The following is a 21,537-nucleotide window of genomic DNA, read 5'->3' on the forward strand; positions in this document are numbered from 1 at the left end:
TTTAGCTGTATCCTGCTAGAGCATCAGTTTTTGGCCAGGGCGATGTACACACTGCAGCCCAACTTGCTGTGAGTAATACTTGATTTTTGGAGGACATTATCCTCTTATTGTTGCTTTTTTTATATTTAGTGTAGGGACCTACAGACATGAGGTCCCTTGACGAGGGTGTAGGCTTACGTTTTATGGCCATAAATACCAACAAAAACCTCATTTTTTTGTTTGTACAGGATACAGCCAGGCCCCTTTCTGTTGGGCCTTGCATTGTAGAGTGTCTGTCCGTGCATGATATACAGTGGAGTACGGCTTGGCAGCCCGCCTGATCTAATAGAAGGGCGTTACCTAATAGGCTGCGGGTTTGTGACTGTGTCATCTGCATGTGAACAGCGCTCTATGCAAGCCACTTGTGTGCAGTTTTATCATCTAGCAGTCACCTCCCCTCCATTCCATGAAGGTGTGTGTGTGATCTGCTTCTCCTGCACCTGTGGTGCCTCCACTTAGTGGGGGTTTAGCTGTATCCTGCTAGAGCATCAGTTTTTGGCCAGGGCGATGTACACACTCCAGCCCAACTTGCTGTGAGTAATACTTGATTTTTGGAGGACATTATCCTCTTATTGTTGCTTTTTTTATATTTAGTGTAGGGACCTACAGACATGAGGTCCCTTGACGAGGGTGTAGGCTTACGTTTTATGGCCATAAATACCAACAAAAACCTCATTTTTTTGTTTGTACAGGATACAGCCAGGCCCCTTTCTGTTGGGCCTTGCATTGTAGAGTGTCTGTCCGTGCATGATATACAGTGGAGTACGGCTTGGCAGCCCGCCTGATCTAATAGAAGGGCGTTACCTAATAGGCTGCGGGTTTGTGACTGTGTCATCTGCATGTGAACAGCGCTCTATGCAAGCCACTTGTGTGCAGTTTTATCATCTAGCAGTCACCTCCCCTCCATTCCATGAAGGTGTGTGTGTGATCTGCTTCTCCTGCACCTGTGGTGCCTCCACTTAGTGGGGGTTTAGCTGTATCCTGCTAGAGCATCAGTTTTTGGCCAGGGCGATGTACACACTGCAGCCCAACTTGCTGTGAGTAATACTTGATTTTTGGAGGACATTATCCTCTTATTGTTGCTTTTTTTATGTCTTCTAGTCTTGTTTAATAAATTTGTAAAAATTTCTACATTTCTGTTAAGATGGGGTGCAGAGTGTACATTAATGAGAAGGAAAAAAAATGAACTTTTTTTAATTTACCAAATGGCTGCAATGAAACAAAGAGTGAACAATTTAGAGCGGTCTGAATACTTTCCGTACCCACTGTAAATTCTGAAGGGTAAATATGTGGCTGGACAAAAATTAATGGAGGTGGACACAAGATAATTCCATATAAACACATTTCAAAATTGTTAGTTCACCCCATTAAGTTTACATAAGCAGCAAGGTTCTGCCCCAGCGAGGCCAAAAGAATGGTTGAGCCAGTTTCCACTATGTAGTAAAATATAGCTCCAATTTTATTTTCTTGTAAATAATGGGGCATAGACCTACACCATAGACAGTGCTACTACGTTACGCGTTTGTAACGCTCTCTGTAAGTTTCAATAGATATTTCACGTCTAGTATTTAATCCCATCAACAATCTTAAATACGCCGACAATAGAGCATTGATAGCAAAAACGTAGATGGAATGAAGGACCTATTACAGAGTGTCGAGCTGGAAAGCTTGAATATGGGACTGCTACTCTATAAAAAGAAGACCAACATATAGACTACCAGGTACGACGTAGACACATTTGAGATAGACTGCAACAAACTCGTACTGTAGATCACTCACGTTCCAACGTTGACACAAGTCAATAGGAGGATAGCTATGGGTAAATCAACTATGAAGTCAGTTGACAAGATCTTCAAATCAAGGAACATTTCACTGGCGACCAAGACATGATTCGTACAAAACTCGTACATAGGTTCGTCGTTTTCTGTGGTAACATATGGATGTGAAAGGTGGATGATAAAGAAACAAAACAGAAGAAGAATCAACGCCTTTGAAATGTGGTGCTGAAGTAGGATCATATCAAAAGCATGGAGGGCAAGAAGAACAAACCAAATCAATTTTTGAGGAAATCAAGCCAGATGTGTCACTCGAAGCTATGATCACCAAGCTACTACTTGCCTTTTTTGGACACCTTTTTCTCCAGTGATTGCCCTCTTCGTAGGATATCATGGTCAGAAAGAACAAGTCAAAAAGGAAGACCAGCAACCCAATGGCTTGATGCAATCAAAGTAAAGATATCATTTCATCTTCAACTTGCTTAACTGTTCACAATAACAGTAATTTTGACCAGTGGTGCCCAAACTTTTGGATGTCGCTGTATGTATGTAATGCTAGTTGCTCTGGTTTACTTTGGTTTAACTGTTGTTTTGTGTGTAGTTAAGAACTTTGTTTGCTTCTGATATGAAGCCACCATATCGGAGATGTTATATGCAGAAAGTGTAAAGGCCACTTTACACACAGAGATAAATCTGTGGCAGATCTGTGGTAGATCTGTGGTTGCAGTGAAATTGTGGAGAATCCGTGCCAGGTTTGTGGCTGTGTACAAATGGAACAATATGTCCATTATTTCACTGCAACCACAGATCTGCCAAAGGTTTTTCTCTGTGTGTAAAGTGGCCTTTAGTCTCTAGTAGTGTCCCAGAGAGATTTAAATTAATGTCTGCTTTTGTGTTTGGTTGGTTTGTTAATACGTTGAGAGCAATAAGTAATTCCGGTCCTTCAGAACATTATAGACTGGGTGTCATCTCTCTGGGACCTTAGTGCTCTATTTGGAGGAGATTGATTCATTACTTTTGAGCATATATTAATATTTGCGTTTCTGTTCCATTTTGTTTTTTTCTTTTTTTACGAGTAACTAGAGCATTCATTTAAGAGAGAGCTGAAACCTAGTAATAAAACTTCCAATGTGCCTGATTTTATCTTTGTGGCAAATTTGTCCAGTTGCATGGCCATAAATGAATGTTTGCTTTTTGTGTTCTTTTTTTTGTTTTTTGTTAGTAGCGCTAAAATGGTAAAAGAGTGAATACCTAAATTAAAATTTTGCCTGAATTTTACTTATGTGCCAAATTTGAGACAGATTGGTTTACTCATTTGGCTGTAAATTAACATTTCCTTTTTGTATTATGTTTTTGGTTAATATCTTGAAAACAATATGTCTGAGAGAGCTGAAACCTGTTCTAAAACCTTTGAAGGTGCATCGTTTACTTTTATGCCAAATGTTGGGCGTATTGGTTGTCGTTTGGCTGCACATAAATGGGCCTCTAGTAATTCATTTTTCTGTCTAATCTATTTAGACAGAGCTCCACTTCCAATAGAATTTATTTAGAAGCTTCCTACACATTTCGTCACCGCTATGAGGTTAATAGCTCTTTCAATGGCTTTAATTTTCATATTAGAAATGTCAGATACACAAACTTGAGAAACATGTAATGAGATATTAGATCTGCTCCTGTATGCTTTAGGCTAAGTTCACACTTCCGTTGTTTTCAATCCGTCAGGTCCGTCAGCAACGGATCAGTTGTTTTTTAGATGTCAACTGATGCAACTGATGTGTTTTTCACAGGATTCCTTTCACAGGAATCCTGTGAAAAAAAGGGATCAGTTGCGTCCGTTACATCCGCTGTGCGTCCGTTTTTTGACGGATCAGTCATGATCCATTTGTGTTTCGGACAGCCCAGTGGGCGTGCCAAACATGCTGGGCATGCTCAGTAGAGCATGACGGAATCCAGCGCTGGATTCCGTCGTAAGATGGATTACGACGGAATCTAGCACCATAGACCTACATTACAAGCGTGACTGACTGCGTCGGATTCCTGCGTGGTGCGTTGTTTTCGACGGCCCGAAAAACGTTACATTCTGCGTTGCTCCCCGCCCGGCGGTCAGTCAAAAAATGACGGACCGCGAAGCAGCGGACGCAACGCAGGGTCATCAGTCGCAATCCGCCACTAATGCAGGTCTATGGGACACAACGGAATCCGCTAAACGGATTCCGTTGTTTACCATAGCGGTGGATTTCGACTGATACATTTTAGCGGAAATGTGAACTTAGCCTTACCTATGTTTGCCACATGTCTCCAAATACTAGTTTTTTTAATTACTATTATTGTTGTGGTTTTTTTTTTTATTTTTATGTTTTATATATGGCGCAAGTTAAAATATGACATGCATATCAACCCAGAGAGAGAAAGAGATTCTATGGTCAGACATGTGCATATCAACCCAGAGAGGGAGAGATTTTTTTGGTCAGGCATGGGCATATCAACCCAAGAACAAAAGCAAAAGACCTTGTGAAGATGCTCGCAGAAACTGGTAAAATTGTGTCATTATCCACATACTGTATCAACATGGGCTGAAAGGCCACTTTGTCAGGAAGAAGCCATTACTCCAAAAGAAACATAAAAAAAGCCAGATTAATGTTTGCAATTGCACACAGGAACAAAGACCTTTAACTTTTTGAGACATGTCCTGTGGTCTGACGGAACTAAAATTGAACTGTTTGCCCATAATGACTATCGTTATAGTTTGAAGAAAAAGGGACAAGTTTTGAAACCTAAGAACACCATCCCAACTGTGAAACACAGGGGTGGCAGCATCAAGTTGTGGGGTTGTTTTGCTGCAGAAGGGACTGGTGTACTTCACCAAATAGATGGCATCTTGAGGAAAGAAGATTATGTGGCAATACTGAAGCAAAATATCAAGACATCAGCCAGGAACGTAAAGCTTGGGCTGAAATCGGTCTTCCAAATGGACAATGACCCGAAGCATACTGCCAAACCGGTTACAAAGTGGCTTAAGGATAACAGTCAATGTTTTGGAGTGGCCATCACAAAGGCCTGATCTCAATCCCATTGAAAATTTATGGACAAAGCTGCAAAAGCAGGTGCAAGCAAGGCGACCTACAAACCTTGCTCAGTTACACCAGTTGTGTCAAGAGGAATGGACCCAAATGCCTACCAACTATTGAGAGAAGCTTGTGGAAGGAGATCCAAAACGTTTCACTCAAGTCATACAGTGTAAGGGCAATAGTACCAAATACTAATGAAATGCATGGATACCTTTGAGTTTGCAGAAAGTAATAGAAATGCCTTAAAACAATCTCTCTCATTATTCTGGGATTTGGCAAAAAGAAATATATTTGGTTCCAAATTGACCTAAAACTGGAAAGGTTTATTCTGATTTCATGTCAGTGAGAAAAACATGCATGTCTCTTTTTAGATTGTGGATGGAAACTTCTGGTCTTAACTGTATGAGGGAGTTGTTGAGTCGGAGTTAGTCGGAATCAGGGAAATTGAGGCATTGGAGTCAGAGGTTTTCCTTACTGACGCCACAGTCCTGGTCTTACCAGAGTTTGGAGGCAAGCTCCATGAAAAGTAGCTATACACAATAAAAGAAAAAAGCTCTCCTTGCAGGGAATGAGAACAGATAGAAAAAGCAAGTCAATTGCTAACTTGCTTACTTTCATGCTACATAACTAATTAAAGCAATTTGAAAGCTTGAAGAAAGCTCTTTAACTTCCAAGTTTAATATCTGTTTAAATCCTTTATTTGCATACAGGACTGGCAATAATGTTTGGAGTTAGTAGTAGTCAAAGTGAGGGCAGTTGTACAATATTATTATCCGTGAGTGTTAACCCGAACCAAAAATGTAGTGTAGCAATATAAACACCCTAAAATATCACACAGAACGTATAATAAAAATAATGGGTCTTATGTGATGCTGTAGTTTCCAAAATGAGGTTACATATGGGGGGGTTGCTGCAGTTTTGGATAGCTATCTAGCTAGCTAGAGGGATGGATAGCCAGCTACCATGTTTTTACAAAAATAAGACACTGTCGTATACTTTTTTTTTTTTGCTCCCCCAAAAAAGCACTGGGGCTTATTTCTGGAGGAGGTCTTATTCTTGGAGAAACATGGTTGGGGGTAAGTTTACCCCCCCAAAAAAGCAGACAACCCCCCCCCCACTTCCCATTTGCAGGTGAGAAGAAATCTGTCGCTGGATGTGGTGATTTTGTGTGTGTGTGTGTGTGTGTGTGTGTGTGTGTGTTCCGATGTGTGTGTGTGTGTGTGTGTGTGTGTGTGTGTGTGTGTGAACCGATGTTTGTGTGTGTGTGTGTGAGAGATCGGATGTGTGCGGTGGTGCAATCACTGCAGGTCTTCTGCTCAACATCTGATGAGAATGATTGCGGGGTGTCCGCAGTATCTTTAACTTTTTTTGGACACTTCATTATTGAACCGCAACTAGGGCTTATTTTCGGGGGAGGGCTTATATTTAAGCCTTGCTCCGAAAATGCTGAAAATCCCTGCTAGGGCTTATTTTTGAGGGAGGTCTTATTTTTGGAAAAACACGGTGGAGGGATGGATAGCTAGCTAGAGGGATGGATATAAAGAAAGACAATAAGAATGAACATATAAAAAAAACCCAGAATAGCTCAATAGATAAAAAGATAGCTAACTTGGCCAGCTGTTTTGCAGCATATTTGTTTAGTTAAAAAATAAAAAAAGTAGTTCCCTCCCCAATTTTCATATCCAGCACAGGAACAGCAGCAGCTGCGAGCAACCCTCAACTCTTTGCTGTACCTTAGCTGGTAATTAAAAGTAGAGGGGATCCCACTTTTTTTTTTTTATCAACTAATTTTCAAAAATAAGACGTGGGATCCTCTCCATTTTCTAAAACCAGCCAACGTATAGCAGACAACTGGCAGCTGATAATGTTAGGGAGGGAAGGGCCATGGTTATTTGGCCCTTTCCAGCCTAACAATAGCAGTCTGCAGCCACCCCAGAAGTGGCGCATCCATTAGATGTGCTAATTCTGGCATTGGATCTAGCTCTTCCCGTTGCCCTGTTGTAGTGGAAAGTAGGGTAATATTTGTGGGGTTGGTGCCAGCTGTGAATTGCCAGCGGGCATCAAACCCTTATATTACTAATGGGTGGGTGTCTTGTCGACATTCCCATTACTAATCAAGTTGTTGAAAGCAGAATAAAAATTATTTGAACAACAAAACCTCCAACTCCAGGCCTCATTCACCAATTTATTTCTTCATTGTTAAAAAAATACAAAAGGTCCGCCATCATCCATTGTGAGGTCCCATGATGTTCCCCAAAGGCGAACCTGAAAAGACATAAAAAGAGAAAATTATTAAATAAAGACGAGAGACACTCTTTTTGTTATCAAAGCCCTAATCTGATCCGCCGTAATCCAATTAGGGGGCCCACGTCAATCCCATACTGACTGGCACATTCAATGGAGAACCAAACGTTCTTCATTGATTGCGAGAGCAGCACCTGCAGGCTCTCACACACTGCTGTGTGTGCTTCCCTGCAGTGACTGGAGATGACCTCATAAGGTGAGCCAAGGTGACCCCAAGGGCGCCCTTAGCAGTGTGTGCGGCAGTGATATCACGGTTTCATCAGAGTTCCCAATAAACTCTGGACCCGTGAAGTCACTGCCGTGACAACGGCGGTAGCGTGGGTCGCTTGGCAGTAATGTCAGGAGGTCATCCAAGTTCATTGGATACTCCAATGAAACCATGACATCACTGCATACTCACTGCTGGATACTCACCTGTCCCCGGCGATGCTGTCTCCAGTGATGCGGTCAATGGCGCTGCTGTTGCTTCTTGGTCCACGGTGAGTGCAGTGAATATGCAATGAGCATAATGTCCGAGCCCAGAAGCAAGTGACAGGAGCGCAAAAGACAGCAGTGCTGGAGACAGGTGAGGATAGAAAATCTTTTTATTTCAAAGACACCTGTTTTCTCCGGTACATGTCACACTGATGTCACACGGGTCACATCGGTGTGTGGGCTGTGTGATATCAGTGCTGCTGGAGAGAAAACATGGGCATGTGTCGATGTGGGGCCACACGGTCCATGTCAAAACACATGTGAATTAGATCATAGAATAACATGGGTACGGGTGGCATCCGTGAAAAAAACAGATGTCGCAAGATGTCGCAAGAAACATGCACATGTGAAAGATGCCTAAGAATATGTGCGCACGCTGTGTTCTGTCAAGTGCAGAAAAAAACGCACCCTCTGGCAGACTGGACAACTGTAAACCCTGCAATTGTCAAAAAAAAAATGCATCCAAAACGCATGCATATTTGACAGTGTGGTCCTACGGCAATTAAACTTTGCTACATGCCCGCTGACATCAGACAGAGTTGCGCGATAAAAATGAACTCTGATGAACTTCACTTTACTTCATTGTCATCCCGTGCCTCTGTGTGTCGCGTCCTTATTTGCGGTCACCTGTGAAGGACTCACCGGTGACCGCAAATCCCCTGAGTGATTGAAGTGCTGTCACTTAGGTTACCCGCGGCCACAGCTGGAGTCCTCCACCTGAGAGCGGTGGCCGCGGGTAACCTGAGAGACGCATCACTGATCGCGCGGCTAACTTCAGTTGCTGCGTGGAGCTGACAGAGGGCGGTCATGGTCTGTGGCCACTCCTGTCAGCTGAGCTGAAAGTGTCGTGAGACTTTGTGTGGATTACGCCGGCCGGACCTGGATGAGTGTTTGGGGATTAATAAAGTAGTGAAAGAGGGTGTTTTTTTGGGGGTTTTTTTGTTTTTTATTCCAAATAAAGGATTTTTTGGATGTGTGTGTTTATTTTCTTTAACTTACTTACAGGCTAATCATGGAAGGTATCTCGGGGAGACACCTGCCATGATTAACCTAGGACTTGGTGGCAGCTATGGGCTGCCATTAACTCCTTATTACCCCGATTGCCACTGCACCAGGGCAATTTGGGATGAGCCGGGTAGAGTCCCAGTACTGTTGCATCTAATGGATGCGGCTATTCCGGGCAGCTGCTGGCTGATATTGTTAGGCTGGGGGGCTCCCCATCCTGAGAATACCAGCCTTCAGCCGTGGGGCTTTACCTTGGCTGGTATCAAAATTGGGGGGGACTGCACGTCCTTTTTTTTTTTTTTTTTTTTTTTTTTTTTAAATTTATTCATTTATTTTACTGTACGATATAGATCCGTCCACTGGCGGCTGTGATTGGTTGCAGTGAGACAGCTGGCACTCACCGTGGGGGCGTGTCTGACTGCAACCAATCATAGGTGCCGGTGGGCGGGGAAAGCAGTGAATACGAGATGGAATAATGAGTTTCCGGAATTTTCAAAAGGGGAAAAGCCGACGGAGCTTTGTGACAGCCGTGCAGCGCCGCGCCAGTGATCGGGGAGTATGAGAGAGAGGGAGACACCGACCAACGGACAGAGAGAGAAACAGACTGCGACCAACTGACAGAGAAAGAGACAGACAGACAGACAGAGTGACCGACATTGACAGAGAGAGACTGAAAGACCTGCGTTTTGTTTGTCAAAAAAGCATGCGGAACGCAATAAAAATGCAGTCCAAGTGCATTTTGATTGCGTTTTGACCCACATCATTGATTTCAATGGGTGGAGAACTCAGCTACAACGCACAAAAGTGACATGCTGCTTTTTTTTCCGCTTCGATTTTTGGCATCCAAAACGCTGCATTTAAAAAAGCAGCGTGCGCATTGAATTTTCGGACTTCTCATAGATTTTGCTGGGGAAGCAGAACGCATGCAATTTGGCACTGAAACACTGTAGTTTGAAATGTAGCGTTAACGCGGGAAAAAACACAACGTGCGCACAGCCTTATTTTAAGCCGTTTGCCATTAAATTATGTCTTAACTGTGTTTGCAGCGTGTTGGGGTGGAAAACGATACCTGTTCTCCAGATGAGTCTGTGTTAAGTTAAAAATGTCTGATATGTGACTGCCTTCTGTAGTTGGTTACAGTAGATGAGAAGACTGACTCGGATGTGAGCCAGGTAAGTCCTGTGAGACTTTGGCTTCTTATCAAGTAGTTTTTTCCCGTTGGTCAGCACTGAGCTATGAATGTAGGCTCATCTTCTGAATTTGCTCCATGCGCACGTTGAACTTATAAATCGATGCGCTTTTGTCTGTTGGACAACTTATACATCTATACACAGCAACATCTAATTAAATAACAATATCTGCTATTCAAAAGTATTTGCACTATTCTGAATTGTTAATACAACTTCTTACTCCCGGACTCTTGAGGGAGAGACCACTCATCAGATGTTAGTTGCGTGTAGTGTAACCCATATCTTAATTAGGAGATATCACATAATCCCAGTTCATTCTAAGCCCACATTCACACATTGGCACATCTGAGTAGGGGTTCACGGTGCATAGTTCATTGCTGGCTGTGGGTCTTCAGACCCGATTTTTAGCCTTATCTTATAGATGCATATGAAGCTGTCAAGGTCAGGTCAGGAGACTTGTAGCTAGTCTGTACTTTCAATGTTGGTTAAGGCTAGGTTCACATTCCGTTGTTTTAAATCTGTCAGGTCAGTCAGCAACGGATCAGTTGTTTTTTAGATGTCAACTGACGCAATGGATGTGTTTTTCACAGGATTCCTTTCACGGGAATCCTGTGAAAAAACTGATCCCTCGCGTCCGTTACATCCGCTATGCGTCCGTTTTTTGACGGATCAGTCATGATCCGTTTGTGTTTGGGACAGCCCAGTGGGTGTGCCAAACATGCTGGGCATGCTCAGTAGAGCATGACGGAATCCAGCACCATAGACATCCATTACAAGCTTGACGGATGGCGACTGATTCCTGTGCGGTGCGTTAATTTTGACGACCAGAAAAACGTTACATTCTGCGTTGCTCCCGCCCGGTGGTCAGTCAAAAAACGACTGACCGCGACGCAGCGGATGCAACGTTAGGTCATCAGTCGCAATCCGCCACTAATACAAGTCTATGGGACACAACGGAATCCGCTAAACGGATGCCGTTGTTTACCATAGCCACGGATTGTGACTGATACATTTTAACGGAAATGTGAACCTAGCCTAATTCGACCTAAGGCATATAGAGCATTTTTCTGTAAAAATTCCTTTTAAATCTTTTCAGAAAAAATGGTGCCATGTTCCTTTTTTTTTTTTAAACCATATACAGGACGTAATTTAAAAAATACAAAGCCCCATGTGGCAGCTCACAAGCTCCGATCGGCTTCATAGTGTGAATCCACAGGAGCTCTGTATGCTGTGTTGTTGTGGGCACAATGATAAGATAAAAAGAAACAGTATTACATTTGTATGCATAGACATGTATTATTTTCATACATTGATGTGGCATTTTAAGGGAACCTGATAGCTCATACGTGCTGTCCGTCCACTATCAGACCACAGCTACATGATTTCACCTACACGTGTTTAACCGAACACTGCGGCTCCTCAGAGAAAAACATAATGTACTTTATTATATTTTATAACCCATTGAAATGCCTTCGTGGATGTACAGTATGTACTATTGGATATTCTCTAATCCGCATTCAGTATATTCTAATTTGTAAATTCGGTTTCTTAATAACATTCACAAAGTCTCAAAATTTTTTTTTTTTTTTGAACAGTCATGGGATGCTTTCTTCCGCAATGCTGATGCTGGTGCTTCACCACATGAAACCCATCAGATGGCAAATGCAGCAGATATGCAAAATAAAGCATTGCTGATTCGCAGCCAAGGTCTTGCTATGGCTCCGGCCAAAGCAGAGAAACTGGTGGAGGACCATCTTGCCGTGCAGTCATTAATCAGGGCATACCAGGTAAGCTCCTTATAACTAAATGACCTCCCTACAAAATAATTCTTTTGTTAGGTTATATACTTTAACCAAGAGTTTCAATTTCCAGGTGTCCACCACACACATGTTTGTAAGATTGTCTATTAGTTGCCCTAAAGCGACCCTCCTCCTTAGCTAGGGCACTTAATTTCCACCAAATTACATTTTAGATCAAAGTTTCTCAACTACTTTACTTTCGAGTATACTTTTTGTATCGGTTGGTGCTCAGTTTTTCTTATAGTTCCAAATCTCTGTTTTTTGTGTACATAACCAAGAGATAAAAAAATATGCAACAACGAGAGTTTATAAGATTACTGTACACTGCTTTATTATTGAGTGCAACTTGGCTGCATAATCATAGGCATGGTATTGAGCAGGAGAAAACCTTCTGAAACCTGGTCAGATTCAAGTTCAGGTCTTCAGTGCTAAACACTGAGCCATCTGACCACTATCTCGGATATTCCACCTAGAGGGGTTGTCACCCTGTAAGTCAATGTCTGAGCATTTAAGAAACCTTGCAATATGACTAGAATAATTAGCCAAGCCAGACTGCTATCTGCAGACAACTGTTTTGGGCTACTTTTACCGCATCCATGCCGAGCACTGGCACTAGTCATGTTGCAGGACTTCTTAATGGGTAATACATTGACGTACAGGGTTTCTAGCTCCCATGAGGGCATCTCTGAGACGGTTCTTCTTGCAGAGAGCTAATTTGCATGTTATTACCAATGACTATTGTCAATACAACTCTGTGGCTTCCTTAGGCTATGTGCGCACGTTGCGTACTTCACTGCAGAAATTTCTGCAGCGATCTGAAGAGCACACGTGCGCTTCAAATCCCTGCCGAAAATGTCTGTAGTGAAAAAAAAAAAAGCTGATTCCATGCGCTCTGCCTGCAACTCCTGCCATAGACAGAGCAGGGGCTGCCGGCAAAGCGCAGGAAAGAAGTGACATGTCACTTCTTAGAAGCGCACGTGGCTCTAATACGCCACGTGCGCACGGCTCCTGCACAATCTCCATAGATTATGCAGGGGACGCAGGACGCATGCAGTTACGCTGCGCTACAAAGCGCAGCGTAACTGCATGTAATTACGCAACGTGCGCACATAGCCTTAAGGAGACCTCTTTTCTGTTCCAAACCTATATTAACAGAAATGACTGCGTTCTAGATAACGGTAGAAATGTTCTTTAAATTTCTGGAAGGAATATTTCATACATACGCTAATATATAGTGGATGTAAATAATATAAAAATCTATAAAATGGAGTTTTATCGGCCTGGTGACGGGTGCAGTGGCGTGGAAGAAAGCGGTGGTTTCAGCCAGCAGTCTTGTCCTTACTTGCAGATTAGAGGACACCATGCTGCAAGTTTGGATCCTTTAGGAATTAATCAAGTCTTTTTTGGTGATTCTGTGGATGAAGACTCGGTGGGACACACAGACATTGGTAAGCAGCACACTAGGCCACTTGATGACCTTATTTTGTGGTTTTTGTTTTCTTTGGCTTACCTCTTCAAATTGGACAGATCCGTGGACATCATGTGGCTCAGCTGGACCCTCTTGGAATTTTGGATGCCGACTTGGACTCTTTTGTCCCGTCTGATCTTATCACTACACTTGATAAACTTGGTGAGAGTTCAGGCCTGTAGATTGTGTAGCAGGTAGTGACGTGAGTGCTGTTCTTAGTGCTCTGCCTTCTCTGTGGCTTTGCTATGTTTTAGCTTTATGTGCTTCTACTGCATAGTGATGTAGATGATGGCGTGGATTATGCACTCATGCTATGTGTATGATTTTGCTTTGTTTAGTGATTTATATCTATACTTTTGTCTTTTTTCTTATAGCTGTAGCCATAAATAAAAAAAATGTATATGTATTGTAAATATCAAATCTATCAACTGTATTCATTGAGAAAATAGTGTAACAATTTATTTGAAATGAATAATGGCTACATCTATAGGTAACAAGGCCTATGCTTTATGTCCCCCATGTTGTCCTGTCACAGAGGAGTGTGCAATACACTGTTTATTCTGGTTTAATGTGTAACACCGTTCTCCGGAAACACCATATTTTGGTGGAGTTCCTAGCAGTGTTTTGATTTGCACTTTTTTATAGGCCTAATGTTAGTTTCTGTTTAAATCTGTTCTATTTGTGTTTTTTATTTTTTTAAACTTCTGAGTCATTGGGCAGTGTGTTCTGGATATGGATTTTTATTTATTTTTTTTTCTACTGCTTATGCATGTTCAAAATGTAGCATAAAAGTCACAAAATAACACTTGAATGATACTACCCCCCCACCCCCTAAACAACACATTTGGAACAAAAATGAAGGACTTTTTGATATCATGCCATCATTACCACCTTCGAAAAAATAAATGGGATTTTAATGAATGGGCAGAACCACTCACTGGTTCACAGATGTAATTTTATTTACACCTGCTCTTCAATTAGTGTAACAAAAGTACAATGTAGTATAATATAGAGACAGAGATCCTGATTCCAGTGATGTCCCTTTCTGGGCTACTTGCTGTCATTGTAATAAAATCGCTGCTTTGTCTGCATGAGTTTATCACTAGAGGACTAGTAATTCTGCTGCCATGTAGTCCTCCATATTCAAGAGCTCTGTATGAGCCTACCCCCACCGATAGGAAGCTTTCTGCCTATACACAGTGTATATAGAAAGCTGTCAGTGTGGTTGTGGGGTGGGGGGGTGGTTATACAGAGCATTTAGAGAACTGCTAGATCTATAGGAGCTGAAACAGTCCATAGAGCAGTTCTTCCTCTTCAGGGCTGCTGTATTATCGCCGGCAGGCTGTGACTGCTCTGTGCTGGTGGAGATCTGCACTGGGCAGAACAGGCAGGTAGATGACAGCTACCTGACTGTTAGTTCTTCGGCCCACACTGAAAAATAAATCTAGTCCTGGATAGCCCCTATAAAGGCTCCTCACTGCAGCCAATTTCTGTTCTACACTGATAAAGGGCAAACCCTGTGACTGCCTGTAGTAGGGTTAGGTGTCTGACTTGTATACTCTCTAGTCTTTTATGTCGCAAAGCTCCTTGGGCAGACATTAAATGTAAGGAAATTTATAAATAGCTGGATTTCCCTCCTCTTCCTCCAAAGCTAGTGCAGTTAACAAAGATTAATGTGGCTGTCCCCTGTAGACTATGTTCACACACTGCAGCTTTTCTTGAACACATAGATGCAGCGTTTTTGGCCCCCAAAAAAACGCACTCGCAGCAAAAAACACATTAAAAAAACCACGTTTTGACTTTTTACCGCATTTTGCCTATTGCAATTTTTGAGTCAATTCTATTGACTAGAAGGGCTCAAAAAGAATTGACATGCTACATCTTCAAAAAAGATGTACTGTGTGGACAGCAAAATAGAAATCTCATAGACTTTGCTGGGAGAAGGAAATGCATGCATTTGGGTGTATGTTTGTGACCTCAAAAATGCACAAAAACGCAGTAACAGATGCACTGTGTGAAGATTGACTTATCTGTGTGTCAGCAAATGTGATGTGATTTTGTGGCACTTACAGATGGGCTCTTCCTGCACTGGTCAGTCAGCCCTCCTTATTGCATGCACAGCAGCCTCCTCCAATTGGAAAGCAGCTTTCCTATGTGCAGTGGTCAACCGCAGATGACTAGATCACTATGAAAACTGCGAAACGCTGTGTACTGTGTAAGGAAGACTGCACCAACAAACAGACGCTATGTAGTAGTAGTAAGGGCCACAAAATCGTGTTCTCTACACATTTGCTAATCGCTACTCCATTTATATACTATGGAGTATGGATGGCAATCAAGCATGCATACTGCTCCTTCATTCTAAGGCTGCTTTCACACATCCGATAGGTGCAGAGCCGGCCAATCCGGCTCTAAAACCTATGCAACGGATGCGGCGAAAAAGCCGCATCCTTTGCATAAGTTTTTTTAAATGCGGCCCGTCCGTTTTCTGCCGCTTGCGGCATGCTACTGAGCATGCGCAGTGGCAAAAACCGCATGCGGCGGCCGGATGCGGTTTTTGCCGCATCCGGCGTCCATAGGCATGCATTGAAAAATGCGCCGCATCGGCCGGATGCGGCGCGATGCGGTTTTTTTTACCGCACAAGAAAACGTGCCAGGCAACGTTCCATTCGGCCGCCGCATCGGCTAAATCTGCCGCATGCGTCAAAAACCGGACGGAACACAAGCCCATGCGGCACAATGCGGCACTAATTAAAGTCTATGCAGGAAAAACGCAACCGGCAGCAAAAAAAAAACGGTTGCGTTTTTCCTGCAAAGTGCCGGATTGTGCCGCACAGGAAAAACCGGATGTGTGAAAGCAGCCTAACAGGGATAAAAGCTCCTTCTTCTGCCGATTTACAGGTCTCAGGTGATAACATCTTTTTCCAGAGAACCGTTTTTTTTAAAAGGAACTTGTCAAACTTTAACCACCCCAATGCCATTAATATTATGGGGTACCTCTTTAAAACAGAAGCCAGACAATCCGTTTATGACCACAAAGTGCTGCATCAGCAGAGAGAAATGGTGTTTTAAAGATGTCTGGAAGCGCATTGGGCCTTACTATCTTTCTCTAAAAGGGCTACATAGTCATATTTAATGGTTTGGGGGTGGTTAAAGTTTTTGACAGGTCTACTTTAGTATGCGTGTGTGTATATATGTGTAGCAGACTGCTGGATTTCTCCTGTATGTGTCTGAGCTTTGTTGAATATTTATTAGGGATTGCATGCATATTCCGCTCTCCTGTGATTCATTATTTAGCAGCTTGGTCAACATGCTGACATTGGAAAGCTTGTCAGTATAACCTTTACATGAACATCTGTGCACAATGAAGATCAGACTGCTGCTGAGGCAAACACAATATATCCATTTAACATTTTCTAGAAATGGGTGAAAAGCACAGATGTAACCAGAGTCCCAGTGGATAAAAGGATGAGGGGGCACATCCAGCTGAATATAGTTATGGCCCCTTTCTTCCATGGACCCGGTCATTACAGATGTAATTTAAAGAGGACCCGTGATTCGGTCACACTTGGACAGTTTTTGCTCTTATGTTATTCCTACTGCCCCCTGAGTATTCTCGCAGGATTCTCGGGGCATGACTTTAGTCTTACTCTGCATTATAATCCTGTGAGCCCCAACTCCCATGTAAAATCATAAAAATGAGTGCTAAATAAAAAGGCCTATATCTTTCCATATTTCCATACTGATTTGGAGAAAAAAATGAATTAATCAGATTAACAGGAATAATATGACAAAAGCTTTTCCCTTTTTGATCTGGTGACCGGTCCTCATTAAATTGTGGCCTCCCAAGCAATAACATTTGGAGCCCTAACTTTAACTTCTCCCAAATACCAAGATCATTTATTTCCTTCTATATAGACCTGGACAAAATTGTTGGTACCCTTCTGTTAAAATGAGAAAAACCCACTATGGGCACTGAAGTAACTTGAAACTGACAAAGGTAATTTTTAATGTAAATTTACTGATTTTTCAACTGTGAATCAGACATTACTTCTGAATTGTGGTTCAACAGAAAAATATGAGAATTGCCAGGACCAAAATGATTGTACACTTAATTTAATATTTTGTTTGCAGCCTTTTGAGGCAAAACCTACAATCTCTGTTCTGCACCTGCGTGCAGGTATTTCAGCCCTCTCATGAGTAAACTGCCCCTTGTGTCTTAGGTGTGTAGGGTACCTTCTATAGACTGCAGGTTTTAGCTCCTTCCACAAATGTTTAATAGGATTTTGATCATGGCTCATAGATGCCATTCCAGAAGAAGACATTTGCTCTTAGACATTCTTGGATGTTTTGTGCATTTTGGGTCATTTTCCTGTTGGAAGACCTGTGACTCAGACTAAATTTTTAGACACTGGACACGTTTTGCTCCAGAGTGCCTTGATTTAATTGTACCCTGCCCAGGTGAAGCCACCTGGTGCCAGATGCAGCAAAGCAGCTCCAAAACATAACCAAGCCTCCTTGATGTTTCACAGTAGGTACAATGTTTTCTTCCTTGAATAGTTCATTTTCTTCATCGTTCCTTATGGGAGACCCAGACCATGGGTGTATAGCTTCTGCCTCCGGAGGACACACAAAGTACTACACCAAAAGTGTACACCCCCTGGATGACAAATCCAACCAGTTCAATGCTTTGTGTTCAGGAGGTCACACACACACATGCATTCTCTGATTTTTGATTTCAAAGATTTGGAAGAAAAGCGGGTCCAATCTGGACTCCCGGCATGTCCCTTCTCACCCCACTGTGTCGGCGGTGCTGTTAAGGTTGATTTTACAAGGCTGGAGCCTTCACATGCCGTGCTCCTTCACCATCCCCTGAGGCTCTGGCTTGAAGTGGGAGCCATCACGGTTCTCACTGCTTTGCAGGATACCGGTCTCCATCCGCAGCCCTTTCAGGATTCTGCCGGACGGAGCGCTCACCCCCCAGGGACCTGGCCCTGCGTCTCATAAGCTAAGTATTGAGACGTTATTCAGGGGTCCCTTGTACATTTATTGTGGGGAGAGTGTGTTATGTCACTGTGCTGTGATTTCCGGCCGGTTCTCTGTTTTTTTCCTGAGAACCGCGCCGAGGGTGCCTGCTCGTCGGCCGCATGTGAAAATCTAGGCCCCGGCTTCAGATGCGGCCTAGTTTCGATTTCACTGCCCCTGCATGTCAGTCATGCAGAGGGACAGTGCGGCGCCGCCCACTGGCCGTTCAGCAGAGGGGAGGACACTCCTCTCTGAGGAGATGTTTCCCTCCCCTGTATATCCCCTTGGCCCTCCGGTTCCCGCTCTTGGACCTAACCCCGCCCCCCCTCCTCACTCCGGCGCCATTTTATCAGCGTTTACACACTGATCGGCGCTGGCTGCTGCAGCTACTGCATCTGTCTGGGGGTCCAAGCTGTGGAACCGGAGGGCACACAAAAGCGGTCTGGTAAGCCACAACCTCTGGTTGTGGACTTTATTATACACTCTCTGGGGGTCATTCTGACGGAGTGTATTCTTTACTGCAGAGCCTCCACCTCAGCAGCATGTCTCTCATTAGGAGCAAGGCTGCAAGGCTTTACTCTATATGCACTGCATGTCAGCTCATACTGCCTGAACCGAGCACCTATCCACATTGTGATGCCTGCTCTAACATGGTGGTGCCTCGGCCTGGAGTCTCCTCAGGGGTCCCTCCGGCTGCTCCAGCCCCGGTGGCTGAACCCCCGGCTTGGGTAGCATCGTTCTCTAAAGCTATCTCCCAGTCCTTTGCCGACTCCATGGGACAGCTGTCCCGGACTCTGCTGACCATGCATCAGCCCCCTTCTCAGGGCGCCTCTGCTGCTCCGACTCGCTCTGCAGAGCTCACAGAGGATTTTTTATCTGTTCCCGGACCCCGTCCTCCTAAACGGAGACGCAGGGACTCTTCTCCTTCCTCGTCCCACGGCTCTGATTCACGAGCTGAATTACAGGGCGAGGAGGATGCCTTTACTGTGGGCTCGGACGCTACCTCTATGTACCCCATTGATCTATCTTAGGGTGATGCGGATATTAGTGACTTGATTGCGTCCATTAATTCCGTACTGGACCTCAATCCTCCAGTGTCAGAGGAACAAGCTTCTCTGGTAGAAAAACACCAGTTTACCTCACCTAAGAGAGCAAGGAGTATGTTTTTTTAACCACTCCAGCTTTCAGGCCACTGTGACTAAGCCCAGGGCCTGTCCTGACAAACGCTTCCCAAAGCGTAGTTCTGATGACCGTTTTCCCTTTCCACCTGAGGTGGTCAAGGAGTGGGCTCATTCACCAAAGGTAGATCCTCCGGTGTCTAGAATCTCAGCCCGGACAGTCGTATCGGTGGCCGATGGCACCTCACTTAAGGATCCCACTGACCGCCAGGTTGACCTTCTGGCCAAATCTGTATATGAGGCGGCAGGGGCCTCGTTCTCCCCGTCTTTTGCAGCAGTGTGGGCTCTTAAGGCAGTCTCTGCTTCTCTGGCGGAGATACATTCCCTCGCCAGGGACTCTATGCCCGAAATGGTTGCCTTAATTTCCCAGGCTTCGGCTTTTTCATCCTATGCCATGTCTGCCATTCTGGAGGCTTCTCACCGCACGGCGGTGGCTTCCGCTAATTCCCTCGCGATCCGCAGGATCTTGTGGCTTCGAGAGTGGAAAGCAGACGCTTCTTCCAAGAAGTACCTTGCTGGGCTCCCCTTTGCTGGGTCCCGGCTGTTCGGTGAACAACTGGATGAAATTATTAAGGAAGCTACTGGCGGGAAGAGTACTTCCTTGCCACAAACTAAAACCAGGAAACCTGTCCAGGGCAGGAACCAGTTGAGGTTTCGTTCCTTTCGTTCCTTTCGTTCCTCTAACTCAGGGGTGGGGAACCTTTTTGCTGCCGGGGGCCATTTGGAAATTTCTGCCAACCTTCGGGGGCCGCACAAAATTATCAATGTGAAAATGAACCAACTATATTTGGTCAAACAGTTAATTAACTCACCCCTATTGTGGTGGCCGGAGCGGCTTCTCTTTGGTGCGGCTGTGATGTTCGGTGATACTTATGTTGCTTCTATCTTTTCCAGGTTTGTCTCGGTCTGGAGCGCAGGCAACTCTTTGTGATAATAATATTGGTAGACTATATACATCACACAACAGACACAGGGACTGGAGTATATAAATCCCAGGACACATACATCACTGAAGGGGCTGTTGGCATATACATCACATAGGAGACGCAGGGACTGCTGTATATACATCACATAGGAGACGCTGGGTCTGCTGTATATACATCATATAGGAGACGCTGGGACTGCTGTATATACATCACAAGAGACACCTACATCACAGAAGACACTGGGGGCACATACATCACACAAGGGGCTGGGGACATTTATATGCTCCCTCCTATGATGTATATGCTTTCAGCCCCTCCTGTGAGGTATATGCTCCCAGCCCCTCCTGAGAGGTATATGCCCCCAGCCCCTCCTGTGATATGTACAGCCCCAGCATCTCCAATGTGATGTATATACCCGAGTGTGTGATGTATATATCACAGGAGGGGTTGGGGCATACACATCACAGGAGACACTGAGGCATATCCATGACAGGAGGGGCTGGGAGCATATACATAACAGGAGATGCTGGGGAACACACATTACTAGGTCACAGGGAGGCATAAGCATTGCTGTGGGGCACACACATCAGTAGGGCGGCACAGAGAGCACTAGGGGGGCACAGGCATCACTAAGGGGGGGGCACACAGACATCACTAAGGGGGGCACAGAGACACCACTAAGGGGGGCACAGAGACATCACTAAGGGGGGGGGCACACAGACATCACTAAGGGGGGGCACACAGACATCACTAAGGGGGGGCACACAGACATCACTAAGGGGGGGCACACAGACATCACTAAGGGGGGGCACACAGACATCACTAAGGGGGGGGCACACAGACATCACTAAGGGGGGGGCACACAGACATCACTAAGGAGGGGGAAGGGGGACACAGACATCACTAGGAGGAGACTGGGAGGCACAGACAGAACTTGCAGAGCACAGACTTCAGTAGGGGGTACACTGCACTTGGGGTGGGAAGGAGCACTGGAGAGAACTCAACAGTGGGGGTGATCCACATCGCTGGGGAGTCTGCACACAGCACTGCAGGGGGCACGCTGCACCGGACAAGGGGCAGAGAGCGGGCAGCACACAGCACGTGGAGCTGCACGCTGCTCCGGAGAAGTGGCAGAAAGCGGGCGGCACACAGCGCCGGGGAGCGGCAGCACACAGGACGTGGAGCTGCACGCTGCACCGGAGAAGGGGCAGAGAGCGGGCAGCACACAGCACGTGGAGCTGCACCGGAGAAGGGGCAGAGAGCGACAGCACTGATTGAGGCACGCT

General features: G+C 44.6%; 1 protein-coding gene across 1 annotated transcript in view; it reads left to right on the top strand.

Annotated features, from left to right (window-relative positions):
* Positions 1-21,537, top strand: part of OGDHL (oxoglutarate dehydrogenase L) — a 148,945-nt gene that overhangs the window by 46,508 nt on the left and 80,900 nt on the right. Inside the window, exons 3-4 of the mRNA XM_075349014.1 lie at positions 11,451-11,642; positions 13,182-13,284. Coding sequence (XP_075205129.1) covers positions 11,451-11,642; positions 13,182-13,284 — 295 coding nt within the window. The remainder of the gene's footprint in view (positions 1-11,450; positions 11,643-13,181; positions 13,285-21,537) is intronic.

This window comes from Anomaloglossus baeobatrachus, chromosome 5 (genome assembly GCF_048569485.1).
Source record: "Anomaloglossus baeobatrachus isolate aAnoBae1 chromosome 5, aAnoBae1.hap1, whole genome shotgun sequence".
Lineage (NCBI taxonomy): Eukaryota > Metazoa > Chordata > Amphibia > Anura > Aromobatidae > Anomaloglossus > Anomaloglossus baeobatrachus.